Source organism: Papaver somniferum, chromosome 3 (assembly GCF_003573695.1).
Source record: "Papaver somniferum cultivar HN1 chromosome 3, ASM357369v1, whole genome shotgun sequence".
Taxonomy (NCBI): Eukaryota; Viridiplantae; Streptophyta; class Magnoliopsida; order Ranunculales; family Papaveraceae; genus Papaver; species Papaver somniferum.
In genome coordinates, this window is record NC_039360.1 from 61,295,248 (window position 1) to 61,310,234 (window position 14,987).

The 14,987-nt window shown below is 37.2% G+C and overlaps 3 protein-coding genes and 1 pseudogene across 6 annotated transcripts; 2 read left to right on the forward strand and 2 right to left on the reverse strand.

Annotated features, from left to right (window-relative positions):
• Nucleotides 1–858: 858 nt before the first annotated feature.
• LOC113356295 (protein AE7-like) lies at nucleotides 859–4,297 on the forward strand. Its single transcript, XM_026599395.1, has 7 exons — nucleotides 859–1,017; nucleotides 1,526–1,615; nucleotides 2,212–2,382; nucleotides 3,011–3,116; nucleotides 3,216–3,315; nucleotides 3,811–3,856; nucleotides 3,938–4,297. The coding sequence occupies exons 3-7, from the start codon at nucleotides 2,253–2,255 to the stop codon at nucleotides 4,036–4,038; spliced, it is 483 nt and encodes a 160-aa protein (XP_026455180.1). The 5' UTR covers nucleotides 859–1,017; nucleotides 1,526–1,615; nucleotides 2,212–2,252; the 3' UTR covers nucleotides 4,039–4,297.
• Nucleotides 4,298–4,412: 115 nt separating this feature from the next.
• LOC113359502 lies at nucleotides 4,413–5,849 on the reverse strand (annotated as a pseudogene).
• Nucleotides 5,850–7,035: 1,186 nt separating this feature from the next.
• Nucleotides 7,036–9,820, reverse strand: LOC113356296 (DNA-directed RNA polymerases II, IV and V subunit 8B-like). Of its 4 annotated transcripts, none has more exons than XM_026599396.1 (5): nucleotides 9,748–9,820; nucleotides 8,811–8,924; nucleotides 8,112–8,269; nucleotides 7,509–7,603; nucleotides 7,036–7,401 (listed from the first exon to the last, which is right to left on the reverse strand). In XM_026599396.1, the coding sequence occupies exons 2-5, from the start codon at nucleotides 8,881–8,883 to the stop codon at nucleotides 7,290–7,292; spliced, it is 438 nt and encodes a 145-aa protein (XP_026455181.1). In that variant the 5' UTR covers nucleotides 8,884–8,924; nucleotides 9,748–9,820; the 3' UTR covers nucleotides 7,036–7,289. The 4 variants fall into 4 exon arrangements, with proteins under 4 accessions (XP_026455181.1, XP_026455182.1, XP_026455183.1 ...); XM_026599397.1 differs by having other exon boundaries at nucleotides 8,811–8,918; nucleotides 9,748–9,816; XM_026599398.1 differs by lacking the exon at nucleotides 9,748–9,820 and adding an exon at nucleotides 9,014–9,114.
• Nucleotides 9,821–9,957: 137 nt separating this feature from the next.
• Nucleotides 9,958–14,204, forward strand: LOC113356298 (phosphomevalonate kinase, peroxisomal-like). Its single transcript, XM_026599400.1, has 10 exons — nucleotides 9,958–10,113; nucleotides 10,199–10,352; nucleotides 10,946–11,043; nucleotides 11,305–11,417; nucleotides 11,506–11,558; nucleotides 11,932–12,309; nucleotides 12,441–12,545; nucleotides 12,852–13,079; nucleotides 13,230–13,352; nucleotides 13,640–14,204. The coding sequence occupies exons 1-10, from the start codon at nucleotides 10,106–10,108 to the stop codon at nucleotides 13,901–13,903; spliced, it is 1,524 nt and encodes a 507-aa protein (XP_026455185.1). The 5' UTR covers nucleotides 9,958–10,105; the 3' UTR covers nucleotides 13,904–14,204.
• The last annotated feature ends 783 nt before the right edge of the window (nucleotides 14,205–14,987 follow it).

Below are 14,987 nucleotides of genomic sequence, written 5' to 3' on the forward strand. Positions count from 1 at the left end.
AACCCTTTTGCACCACGACAATTGATCTTCATGGTTTTTCCTTCATATTTATGAAATATGTTTTCCCACATGACCAACGAGCGATATTTTGACCACCTAGTAATGAAAAGTCTATCGCTCATTAGAGACTCCGCCATATATGCCTAACTGCTATTCCTGGCACGTAGACATATATGTTTGGCATTTTGACATGTGCACAAGACTAATAGTAAAAAACTGATTCAGAGGCCACTCCTTAGAGAGCCACCGAGCCTAGTTAGCAATTCGACAAATAATTTGCGAATTATTTCAAATTGATACGCCTCCTGTCCTAACTCCGAACCTAACACGCATGCACTATGAGCTGGCCGAATAATTCGTCCGTTGGGTTCGTAAGAATTCAATGTTGGTTTCCTTTACAAAAAATGTTTACACTTCAGTTCACCCAAGTGTACACCAAACCACTATACCAAGCGTTGTTTTTTTGTATATTTTGTATATAGCCCATTTTTATTTCATGTTAAAATGCATTTCCCACCTTATAAGCCATGTATGTAGATAATAAATCACATGCGTAGATTTTAGTCATTTATAGTTTACAAATACTTATTAATTTATTATATATGTCTGCCGAATTTTGTATGCCGAACTTATATTTCAAAATGAATTATACACGTACGTGTGCCGTTCCATATTACTAGCGAACCACGAACGGAAGACCGAATCTTTGACCAAATTTGATTTTTACAAATCCGAATAATACCCGTACGTTTGCCGTTCCTCACGTATATCGAATCCCGAATTGCTAACTAGGCCACCGAGTTAAAACGGTTTAACGCCGTTAATGATGACCGTAAAGTGACTGTGAAATCATTCGTTTCCAACCAGAGAGTTATTGTTGTTGAGAGCTCCCAACTCCCTATCGTTAAAAGAACTTCCCTCCTCGAATTGAGAGTTAACTTTGGATAAATTGTGTCTCTCTCTCTTTGTCCTTGCAACCAGAGAGCTCTTCGTTCTTCTTGTCAAAGCTTCCAACAGGTACACCTCTATTTTTCTCTCCTCTAGTTTCATCATGATATTATTAGGGTTTCTTGCGGTACCTCCTCAGGAGAAACCGCTTTCATGAAATTTGGTTGTTTTTTACTGGTTTTTTCAAGGTAAAGGGATTTGGTAATATAGAAATTCAGAGTGTTTTTTTTCTTCTGGGTTTTTATCAAATTTAATTTCGTTTTAGTTTCTTTGAATTCATGATTTAGGTAGTAAACGAAGGATATGCAATTTCTGAAATTTGTGTATTTGGGTGTTACAGACTAAAAACCCTATTTTGATTCACAGACAGAGTAACCTTGAAAATGGGTTCGTCCTTTAATTCATGCGTAGAATTTTTAAACTGGGGAAATGTTGGGGGATTGTATAGAATTTACTTTTGCTTTTCCCCTTTACTGTGAGTTTGTAGAATAATGAACTTTCCTTTTCCTTTCTACCCCAATTCGCTCTCACTTTTAAACTCTTCTCGGCTCTATCTGATCATCTCTGGTTCATGCAGCTTTACAGGACTTCACCCGTATCTAGAATCACTTCATTGCAATAGTAACAGCAGCCTCTTCCACCTATTTACAACTCCAGACCTGTTCAGGTTAGTGACTAGATTTACTCAATTTTTTTTATTCATTTTCAATTTGAAAAACATGGGATTAGGACTCGTTTTGTAGTTCATTAACTCCGTATGTTACTTAAAATCTTGATTGACCAAATTGTTTGATGTATGCGTAAGTTACTCAGGATTACATTTAGGGGTTTGATAGGTTGACTTTGAACTTTGGGGAAGATTTTTGTTGGTTTACTTGTGTACTTGGTGGTGATGAAAGTAGAATGGTTACGAATTTGAGTTAGTATGGGTATTGATTCTTCAAGCTTCTTTTGACTATCTACACTTACCTTATTTTAACTACACCAACTGGAGTTTGAGCGAGGAATACCAGCCTTTGTAACTCAGCCACTACCATTATTATGTATTATTAAATGCTTTTGGAGATTCCTAAATCAGAATTTTACCATAATAGCTGAGTTCCTACAAGCTTTGAACTTTTGGATAGTTTAGTGAGTAGGATGATTACTCTTCAAAGAGATCGTCTTCGTGTAGGATAGTGTCTATTTATATGTAGGCATTATGCATCGATAATTACTGTAAACATCAAGAAAATATTCATGTTATTAAATTTTGTTTTTCAGATCGATAGGCGACCCTTTCAGTTCCAAATTTCACTTCAGACATGGCTCAAGGATTGATTAATGCAAATCCTGTTGTTTATGAAAGAAAAGAGCGCCGCATACGTGACCCTGTAGTGCCCGCTGATGTTGATGAATATACTGCAGACCCTATCGATCAACTAGAAATTTTTGATATCCTTTTTGAAATCTTGCTTTGTTTTCCTCTTTGCTTGCATGAGTTTCTTGTTACTTAGGAAAGATAAAGCTATATTTGATTAGTGTAGCAAAAGGAAATTTTAATGGTGCAAATGTTAAAGTATTAGTTTCTACTGTCAAATGTTCACGATATTCAGTGAGCTAGTTATGCCTCGTATCCCTTACTAAATTTTCTCATAAGTGAGTGTATTTTTGCACGTTAATCATCTATGTCTTAGATTCTAGAACGAAATACCAGATAAATGATATTCCATCGGACTTCACCATGAACTGAAAATCTTCTAGTAAGTAGCATTAAGTGGTACTCGGTGCCAATAAGATTTTTTTTCTTCTAATAGAGCTTATCGCTTTTTCTATTCAGTTCATGAACTGGTCCGCTATGATGCTACTGGATTTATACTATTTGTATGCTATATTTCGTGTCTCTGTTACAACTTACAGCACGTCGATTTATTGTTGAAGTGAAATCAACTATAATAATAAAATGAGAAGACTCATTTTCCTGATGTTTGGGTCAGAGCACCGCCCTGCTAATGTGAAAGCTGCAGGTTCAGGCCTTTTTGTCATGTACAATATAGCAGTTTTATTTTCTTAACAGTCTTACATCATATCAGAGATATAAAAGATCCAGAACATCCTTATTCCCTGGAAGAACTGAAAGTTGTTTCGGAGGATGCAGTTGAAGTAAATGATAAGCATAGCCATGTTAGGTGAGTACATAATTCTTCACCTTTCAAGCTTTTCGTAGACACTGAAATATGAATTTACAGTTGAGATCATCACTTTTCTTATAATATCTTTTGATGCAGGGTCACATTTACGCCTACAGTTCAACACTGCAGTATGGCTACAATTATTGGGCTGTGCTTACGTGTAAAACTCATGCGCAGTCTACCTCCTCGTTACAAGGTGGGACACAAATCTCATTTAGTTGTGATCTCCAAGTTCCTTGAGTGTGATTTTACATTTTCATAATGTCAGATTGTCAGTATGTGTTGCATAGTTGGTTCAGCATATATACTGATGAGACGTATCACTACTTCCGCCATCATTCGTCCTTCAATAGCTTTTGAAAGATCACATCAATTGTAAACATGCATAAATTATTCATTTCATGTTCTTTACAAATATATCTTAAATATGTCTTCTCATTAGTGTCCAGTATTTGTTATCTTTATAGGTTGATAGATGTTCTGTATACTTTGGGGACTGCTAAGTGGAGTTTGATCAAATCTTAGTACATATGATAGTTTATTTAGTTTTCATCCACACACACTCGCCATAAGAAAGGCTTTCTGTTCCATTTCTTCTTTACTTTTTGATTTGCTTTTTATGCTTTTCGTGAACTATACTTAATTTGAAACCCAGCTGTACTGATCTCCTAGTTATCTTCAAATACTTTAGGTGGATATCAGGGTAGCACCAGGAACTCACGCAACCGAAGCTGCAGGTATTTGTTACCTGCATTCTGTTCATCTGATTTTAAAGTACTAATTTATATTACTCATGGTCATTTTTTGCTTGATTGCAGTAAATAAGCAGTTGAATGATAAAGAACGGGTGGCGGCAGCGTTAGAAAATCCCGGCCTTGTGGATATGGTTGATCAGTGTTTGGCTCCTACATATGAATAAACCTGAAAGAAAACAATTTTGAACCATGTAGTTTCGAAGCACAACAATTGAATTTTGTTCAGATGGTTTTTGTGTTTTTCTGTACAGGCTCTGTAGCCAGAAATTATACAGTTTTGAAGTGAATTTTCACTGAAGTTGAATTGTTTGTTTCTCCAACAGTGTTTTCATCTGTTAGAATCTGATACTTAGATAGAGATCTCTATTCTCTGATAATTATACATCATTTACAATGAACAAAAATGCTTAAATTCCTCAATAATTATTTCAGAGTAAATTCCATATCTTCAGAAAAATAGGTCAGGTTGTTTTGGCAGGGCAGTTGAACTGTAGGCTGTAGCCTGTAGATGAAAGTTTAAGAGAATGGTATAGCGTGTTCACACGAACCCGAAACTACAGCCTACATGTGTTTGACGGATAAAAGAGAGACGCTGCTGTGTGATGGCTAGAGATGGGTAATCTGGGAGTGACAAACGGTAGAAACATGTGTGGGATTGCGGCAGGTGTTCATGGGAGCAGGATGTCTTGCAGATAGTTGAAGGACAGGGCATGACAAACCAGAAAAGCCATTTACAGGAAGGTATTTCACTGAGGTCCAAAAGAAAAGAAGCTCCCTCTGCTGCTCCTTTGACATACCCTCGACAACCTTCCAGAACCAGCAAATTTGTTCATCCTTTTCTCTGCAGTCTTCGTACATTGTGTGTGCTTTCCAATCTTTGAGACAAATAGGTTACAAAGTTTTTTGCCAGCCTTCGCTTACAAAGAATATCACGAAAGCCTTGTGCAAAATAGGCAACCTTTGCAGAGATTGATTTGACAAAGATATGCTGAATGAGAAGATGTACATACTGTTCTCTGTTCTTGCTATTGACAACCATGCTGATCCCTCCAGGGCACAGCTCCACGGTTTTTCTGGATCCAAACTCTTCGACTTCCCTGACAAATGTGAACACCATAACATCTGAATCCACAATGTCAGCATCCATCTCCAGAATATTTTTGCAACTCCTATACATTATTGGATCCGCACATCGTATGTCTTCCAGGGATATTTTCTCCTCAGCTAGTTGCAAGAAAAATACACGGTCAAATGCAATCCCCACTTTCACTTTATGCATCAAGGCTAAAGCGATAACTCGACCACAGAAGGCAAAAAACATAAGCTGTTGCGATTTGACTTGTGCAGGGTTGGGAAAGAATCTGCCACGGTCCTCCGGGCGTTCTACAAAAAGAGAATATTCTGGACTAAAGAGTGCTTGGCATACCAGCAAAAGCCACTCCCGCAAGACACCATGACATGTGGCTATCTCGTCTCGGAACTCCACAAAGAGGCCATTTTGCAAGGACCTGACTTCTACAAGAGAAATGTGTTCAAATGATTCCTTCAACAAGAGCGACCTGTCAATGAGCATTTTGTGCAGCTTGCTGTCGTCGCCCTTCACCTCAGGGAACGTCATCACCATCAGATGTGTCCTTGCTCCAAAATCTATTGTAGTGTCATACTTGAGAAGCCATAGATGATCATCACCCCTCTTTGAGTGCCAAATAAGATAACTCATTGCAAGGGGAACTGCTCGAAATGCATAGGATAGAAGTTGTCCCCCGTCCTCGTAAAGTTTAGATATGTTGTTCAACTCTTTCAGAATCGAAAGAATGTAAGACCACCCAACATTGAATTTCAAATTACCTCCTGCGTTCCTAATAGCTGCCTCTAAAGAGTACAGGCATTCATTGGCTTTCCTAACCAGATTCGTAAAATCCAGATAGAACATATAAATGTCATTCAAATAGTACGAGTACTTCTCGAAGATCATCGGATTCAGTGGAAGTGACGGACCCTTCACTCTCACATGGTCGTGAATTGCATTACGGATATGGAGTGAAAACAACGAATTCGCGGAAATTTCTCTGAAGGCTCTTTAATTCAGTAGCTGCTAGGGGTGATGGTGACAGATAAGTTAATACTAAAGATTGCTGCAACTTCATATCTATCTCATGGAGAATATTGTACAGGCTTCCAATTAACTCTGACGTCCTTGCAATACCAAAATATGTTGGTCTATTTGAAAATGCAATTGATTTTAGTATGGATATAAGAGTTTCACGACAAGAGTAGTATAACTGGCGCTCCTTGTCATCAGTAGTCTTGCAAAATGCTTTGCAAAAGCCTAGAACTATTGTAGCACACAGATTTTGTATGGACCTAGGCAAGAAGAAGGCAGAATTGGTTTTAGGATTGATCAGAAAGAGCCTGATGCATTTCTCAGCTATCTCTTTATTTTCTTCAACTAAAGAACGGAACTAGAACATATGTTACACCAGTGAAGTCGATGATCTGAAGATGTTCCATAGATTTCGTCATGTTGTATCTAGGAATGGTCCGCTCTTCCTCCTCCTCCTCATCCTCATCATTAGTCTTTTCGTGACAGATGCAATACACAAAGTAGATGCTCTTCCTCCTCATCCTCATCATTAGTCTTTTCGTAACAGATGCAATACACAAAGTTAATGAAATCGGTACATTCTTCTGCTCTTCGTTCATACTCTTTACTAGACAACAACTGTTCAATTTGAATAATGGCTTCCTCATCTCCCTCCATCATAAATATGTTCGATACTATCGACTAAAAAATCCAAGGAATTTAGTTGAAACCTGAACTGGTTTGCGTTTCAATTTCAAATCCGACGTATTACCAACGGGAAATCCCTTCGAAAATCCGTTTCAAATCTGCAGTAGGAACAGATACAGTGGCGCTGCCGATAGGATTTTACAGAGACAGCACAGAATCAAGAGAAAATTGGTGGAAAAAACTGTTAGATTTCCAGTTCAAAATTAGGAGTTGCAGCACATGATTTAGAACCAGTAGAAGAACATTACTTCGAACAAGATTTTGTAACAAAGAACCAGTAGGATAGATGGAATACAGAAAATATTCCTACTGATTTTGGAAAAACAAAATTTCTTCTCTTACTAGTGTTTATAATAAAGAAGTCTGAAAGTGATATACAACTGAGACTGCCATACCCAGCACTGATAATATCAGTCAGAAAAAGCTTCATGCATTATCATGTTTGATATACAACTGAGAGTGCATTCTCGTGTTTAAAACAAAAGGAACACCCAATAGAAACCTACATATCCATTAAGCTACTGCATAATAACACGAAACTGCATGGTTTTTTCATATTGATATGAGTTCTCCTGAAGTATTTCATTAGTCAACCCTAGGTAATACATATAGAGGAGGTCTGCCTCAAACTTTCCTCATTAAAAGAAACAGCCTCTGATCTAACTCGAAGTTTGCAGCATTGGAAGGGTCTCCCTTGAGCAACATAAGAAGGCCACCAAAAGAAGCATAAATCTCCCTGCACAAGAAGCAAACCATGGAAAATTAAGAATGACTTTCTTGTTGATACTCAATTCTACATAATTCAAGGCAAGTCTACTCTTTAACTGAACTAAGAGTACATACGCTTTAACATTGATTCCTGAACCTTCCTCGCCAATCCTATATAGCTTCCCATGCATCACATACTCAAATTTGTCTGCAAGCGATTTCCTTCCTCCCTGAAGAAGTTTATGTTTAAAGTTTAAAATTCCAAGTTCCATACAAAAAATGCAAATCAGTTGATTCTGAATGGTATTGGAAATTATTCGCCATATCCAGATAATCATTGATTTCAGTAAGACCAGAGCTAATAAGTGCTTACAAGATGCTGACATAAACAAAAAGCAATAAATAGTGATTTGATAGCTAGTTTCACAACATAGGATTTTTTCGTAGGTCTAAGAAAAACTGTCCAGTGATTTAGTAAACTTCAAAAAGCAGCAAGTTATAGAGGGCATGGAATTCTCTCCATTAAACAGGAGGCTCTCACTGAGAAATTTATTTTCCAAAGAAATTATTAGAGCAAAGGAGGAAACTAGGAGCCTAGGAGCCCGTTTTTAGTTAAAAAAATAGGTTTCTCATTGCCACGGAGTCTCTCAAGAAACAGGTACTATCAAATAAATTTCCTCAGCATCAAATTTTAATAAAGAGGAACACGTCACAGATTACATTGGGGATGTAGGTTACCTGAGTAAAATAACCAGTGTCAGGAGTTCCATCTAAGCTTAGGGTAGAAGCTAACACCATTGTGAACTTGTCCCCTGTACGAAGGGGATATACCTCTGTGTTCACATCTAGATGCATGAACATGTCAAATTGCTCACTCCGTGCTTCAATCCGAGAAACTACAACCCAAAATAAAGAAGTATTAGAAGAAACAACATATCAGAGTAGAATGAACAAAGGAAATCTAGTGGCTACGGGTTACAGAAGAGAACAGAATATAAAAGGAAAAGAGTGCACTTGTTACAAATAACATTAAGTTAAAAACTACTTTGGTTCCTGCAACTACCTTTAAGGAATTAGGCATATATTCGTCAGGGAGTACATAGTCGGATTAAATTAACACCCTCAGTGTACAAGACAATGTTCACCACAAAGCTTTAATCATCAAAAAGCTGCAACATATGGGACATCTATAACACTCTCTATGGCAACAACCCAAAAGTGAATGCTGTGGAAATTTAGTTGACATTTTTTTCGTATTCCCATAAAGAAACACATAAACTTAAGTTAACCCTGCCGGCTACAAAGATGAAGCTTACTTCTTCAATTTTAATAAAATGGCTAAAGGTCATGTGTTGTTTGTGCCAACTCTCATTTCAACCAAAAGCAAATTCAGAAATGAAGAAAGAAAATCTGTTGCAGATAGAAACAAGATATTACCTTTATCAAACTTTTTGCCATCAGGGTCCATATTGTTTACAGTGAAGATATCCTCAAAAAGTAGTTCAACCATTTTTCTTCAAACCTAGATTAACAATCACCAATCACCTGCACCTACACAATTAATAATAAGGGCAGGTCTAAGTAAAGAGCAGTGTAAAAAGATAAATTAAAATGTATATATATAACAAAAATAAACTTACATTCCTCATGTGAAAAAATATGGCACGATAAGACAGTATTCATAAATCCCACCAAATGCATCTAGATTCTTAGATCACATGAGCTTAGCTGCATACTATGGATAGATAAGGGAAAAAAAATTGATGACGCCTTAAGATTATTCACAGTATTAGCAAATGAGTTTTCAAAACAAGCCTGTCATCACTAACGCAGAGAGATATGATGATGGTGGGAGTGATTGAAACTCCATGCAACTGTTCAAATAAAAGGGGTATTCCATCATTTGATACAAATGTCTCAACCAGGTCAACAAATTACATGCAGTTTTGAAATAAAAACAAGTCACAGAGAAAGATAAATGATCCAAATTAACTCAATGAGAGTTTAACAAATTTAACATTAAAGTAGCAGTAGTAGAGAGAGGATGAGGAAATTTCAAAATAAAAAACCCTAAATCCACTGGTGAAAGTGAGTTTTCTACCATTATTACTTAAAACCCTAAACCAAACGGAGGAGCAGTAAAGAAATGGCGGAATGGTCGATACATCTCATCAACAACTTTTAGGTCTAACAAGCTTGCCTTGATTTACACTCACATCGTTTCTCTATACCATTACTCAAACATCAACAAGCAGCGACAAACTACACTAAACAAAATCAACAACAAACTACACTAAACAAAATCAACAACACAAGCATAATAACATGGATACGATGAAATTTCACAACCCTAATTCATAACAGCGAGTCATACCTGGTAGATTTTGCTCAAACTCGTAACCCTAGTTATTATTCTCTCCTCTTTCTGCAGCACAAAGTCTCTTGTCGACTGACTTGGGTTTTCAGGGTTTATATAGAGGGTTTAACTTTTTAAGGGCAATTTGGTCCAGACAAATGGCTAACAAAGATTTTGGTTACACCTTACTTACACCCTTCCTACCTCACGTTCACAGTCCAGTCTTTTCCTTCCATTTATTTTATATAGAAACTCCCAACAATGATTCTTTCTTGCGTCTCTCAAGAATTTCTGACTCAGCTGATTCAGATTCACTTTCAAGATTGAAGTTGATCTCTGAAACTCGATTTCAACTTAATCACAAAGGAGGATTCTAATGGCTGTGTAAGTTGAATCAATCTTCAATAACCGAATTTTGTTTTTGATTAATTTGAATGAATTTTCACTGAGACAATTTTAAATGATGCAGAGTTGTAGCGTCTGCACCTGGGAAAGTATTGTTGACAGGGGGATACCTAATATTAGAAAGACCAAATGCCGGAATTGTTTTGAGTACCAATGCTCGTTTCTATGCAATCATCAAACCTATTCACCAGGATTTGAAATCTGATTCTTCTCTTTGGGTAAGTGTGTTACTTCGATTTTTATTTTCAGTATCGTACATCTATTTTTTGTGATTATAAGAAGTTTCTAGTGATTCACCTAAAAATTTTGAAAAACACTGAGATTTGTGATTTGGAAGAGAAAAGAAAAAGACTGTGAATTGGGAAAGGATTATGATAGGTTTAAATACAACTTTGATCCATTTTTGATATTTTAATGGAACATGCCATATCAAAAGTAGGGCACCCTGTCAAACGGTGGGCTGAAGAGTTATTAGAGCTGATTTTAACCATTAGTAGCAAAAGTGGTTAGTTGCAAGATTAACATTTAGCTTGAGTCTTATATGATTATACCATGACAGATAGAAATCTATAGTCTACAGTCTCATGTTGGCTGTAAGTGAAGCAGTGTATTCGGTTATGTGTCAAAAATTTAATCATTTTTGGCCTTCCTGATGTCACAATGGTGGAAAATTTGTTGGTGTAATAGTTACTGACACTCAGAAATAAGTCTGAAACATGCGATGTATCACTCAGTATCCAGAAACAAGTCCCCTAATATGCGATGTTATACCAGATCTCAATTTTGTTTCTTTTGTTTTGAATTTTGTCAGTCATGGACGGATGTGAAGTTAACATCGCCTCAGCTCTCTAGACAAACTGAATACAAGATGTCACTAAAGAACTCAACCCTCCAGTGTATCTCTCCAAGGCAAGTTTACAATCATGATTTGATAACTTCTTTTTGTAATTGGATAGAAATGAAATTTTTCTGCAACATGAACACCTGAATGGGTTCCTCTTTTTTTTTTTTGTATGTGTGTGTGTGTATTGTATTCTCATGAACAAAATGTTACATTTTATGACCAAGTTAATTTGATATGGGCCTTTTTGGATAAAGAAATAGTTGGGGAACTGCTTTGATGGGGATTGACGTTTCTTAATACTAACCTTAATTGTCTCAAGAGCTCAGGGATTTGGCAAACCCTTTTGTGGAACAAGCAGTTCAGTATGCAATAGCAGCTGCACATACAATTCTGGTTGAGAGCAGTCAGAAGGATTTGCTACATAAGCGAATTTTGCAAGGTATTGTTGGTTCTTGATTAGTCTTTACCTCTTGTATGTCATGTCTTCATAACTCCAAACTGTAGTCTCAACTGCACTTTTGATGCAGGTCTTGATATTACAATTTTAGGCTCCAACGATTTCTATTCATATCGCAATCAGGTATCTTTCCATTGGTCCTGTATTTCATCTGTTCTTATTTCTATGTTGGTTCAATTTTTAACGTAGTATATGAACATGATGCACTGTCCAAATTCATATATGACTTGTGCATCCTCCACTACATGTTTATTCTGGTCAAATATTCGTTTCCATGACACTTGGGGGGAAATTCAATGCTCATCATACTCACCACCTGAGAAACTTTTGAGAGGTTTGTAGCAACTGATCTTGGAAGTGGTTTAATGAAGATAATCTGGTATTGACAATTGAAGTCAATGTTTACTACTTCACTAAATTCCTTGCACATATGGAAATATGTCCAGGTTTACTTCTTTTTGCCACAACTCTAAATTTATTGTACTTTTGATGGTAGGTTGAGGCACGTGGGCTCCCTTTGACACCAGAAGCGTTGGCGTCGCTTCCACCCTTTTCACCAATTACTTTCAACTCAGATGCTAACGGAGCAAATTGCAAACCTGAAGTTGCAAAAACTGGTCTTGGCTCCTCTGCAGCAATGACAACTGCAGTGGTTGCTGCTTTGCTTCAGTATCTTGGAGTTGTTAAGCTCCCTCTTTCGTCAAACACTTTGCTTCGAGTTGAAAGTGAGGATCTTGATTTGGTTCATATGGTAGCTCAAAGTGCTCACTGTATTGCCCAAGGGAAGGTTGGCAGTGGTTTTGATGTCAGTTCTGCAGTGTATGGTAGTCAACGTTACGTTCGATTTTCGCCCGGCGTGCTCTCTTCTGCTCAGGTCTCTCTCTCTTTCTCTCTCGCTTGTTTTTAACTGTCTAGGGATGCTGATGGGTACTTGCTAGAGTGTGATTTTGTTTGGAATCAGCGAATTGCTTATGTTTGTGATTGTTCCTCGATCTCAAATCACAGGTTGCGGCTAATTGCCTGTCATCACAAGAGGTTATCACTGATGTGCTGAAAGGAAAGTGGGATCATGAAAAGGCTAAATTCTCCTTGCCCCCGTTAATGACCCTTGTAAGTTTTAGTCTTAACTACAAGTTGCATATCAAAATTACAATTTAAGTCTTTATATATCACTTTCCATCATATCATGTTTCCGAAAATCTTAACTTGCCACATTATAGAGAACCGTTCTTGAGCGAATGGACCCATACCTAGGTCCTAATTTACAGCTAAATAAATTAATCTGAATAATCAAAGCTAAGAAACATAACGAATACCCTGGGTCACATCGTCGTTATATTCAAATTAATTGTATGTTTTGGGAGAACTGCGTTTAAGTTCCAGTTGGTGACGAGACTTGATTTGGATCTCCTGCAGGTACTAGGGGAACCAGGAAGTGGAGGATCATCTACACCATCAATGGTTGGTGCTGTAAAGAAATGGCAAGCATCTGAACCTCAAAAGTCCCAAGAAACATGGAAAAAGTTGTCGGATGCGAACTCTTTTCTTGAAAGACAACTCAATGCATTGAGCATGCTTGCAGAAGAGCAGTGGGAAACATACAAATATGTTTTGAATAGCTGCAGTAATCTTCACTCTGAGAAGGTAAACCACGGTCTCGAATTTCTCATTCCCCTAATGGGTCCTGTCTTTCTACATTGTATTTCATCGCATAATATATCTCTCGACAGCCTAGTGGCGTCCTCTGGAACTTCATATCATATAACAAACTCTGGATATTTGATATCTGAACAGTGGAAGGAGCACGCATCTGATGGACGTAAAGAAGCTGTTGTCAAAGCATTGTTAGGGGCAAGAGATTCAATCGTCAACATCAGATGTCATATGCGCAAGATGGGAGATGAAGCAGGTGTCCCGGTAGGTTCTCTTTAGACAGAAACTCTTCACTTGTAAAGAGAGATAAAAATAAACTTGAAACTTAGCTTTTCAGCTCAAAATAAATGCTTAGCTTTGTTTATATTCTCAAAGCTAACATCTGGATTACAGAGAGCAGGAAGTTTCAGATTCACCAACTGTTAAATGGAATTCTCAATATTGCATAGCTGAAAGTCACAATAAGATAGAATATCTATTAGCTGCCTTCATAGATTTGGTTCTGAGACATCTGTTATCTGAATGGATGATACTCTTCTTTCCAACTGCAGATTGAACCTGAATCCCAGACAAAGCTGTTGGACGCTACTATGAATATCGAAGGAGTTCTGTTGGCTGGAGTTCCTGGAGCAGGTGGATTCGACGCAATTTTTGCCGTCACTTTAGGAGAGTCCACCAACAAGGTGACAAATATGTGGAGTTCACGTGGAGTTATGTCTCTGTTGGTTAGAGAAGATCCCCGAGGCGTTTCTATAGAAAATGAAGATCCACGAATCAGAGGAATATCATCGGGCATTTCTTCAGTTCATATTTGATTATTCACTGTATCTGCTCCTTCATTGTTATATCTTTACACAATAAGTGCAAAAATATGCTCAAGGTTTCTTGGTAAATTTAGATCGTGAATGCTCTGATAGAGTGGGTAAGTTAGATACTCTCACCCAAGAATGAAAATATAGAGATTGTTTAGATATTGTAATTTTAGTTGGTCAAATAATTCTGCAATGTAAAACATATCGTTCCCAAAGCGACTTCTTCAGCTTTGGACAGGGTTTGATTCCATCATGTTCTGTAAAAAAACTGGTACATTATCTGCTTAATCTCCTTTCTGATGCATTTCTTGATATAAGAGGAAGAGGATACCTTCCACTGGATTACTGTCCTTCACATATCCTCTTATCATATTTTTGAATTCGAAATACACCTGGGTCATTGATATTTCGAAAAATTGAACAAGCATAGCCATAATCCCATACTGCTCCATTTTACAGTATTGTGCATATATACGGCCAGCGAAATGCCCTTCACGTCGTGCATCCATTCTAGCTAAAGTGTTCCGAGCATGGCCTTGTTTGAAATCTTTCATGCACTTGGAACCTTGTAAGAATTCAATTTTAAGCTTCTTGCGGAGTCAACAGATTATTCTATAGATGGACTGTTGTCCTAATCATACTTTCATCATATAAAAAGCTTATACCAACCAAATAACAGAATATGATGGACATGGAAACTTCATATATATCTATACCGGAGTTATCCCTTTTGCAGAAGATATGAAGAGAACACACAGTAACAACAATTGCAAATGACAATCTATCAATTTTAAGAGAGAATTTGGAAATAAAAGGCATTGGAAATTTGAAGTTCTCTTAATTGAAATTTCTCACATGGAGTTCTCTCTTTCTCATATCATCTTACAGGAGAACAAAGACAACAAAGAGAGACTCCCTAACTGCACTTGTGACAATCTAATCTTGACTTTTCAGAAATGCCACCATCTTTTCCTTGTCTTTCCTTGCTAACTGCATTTGCGGAAGAAAAGCAATGTTCTTGTGCTTATTAAGTACCCATTCAATAAATTCCTACAAAAGAAACAAGGTTATAGCTAGCGCATCAACA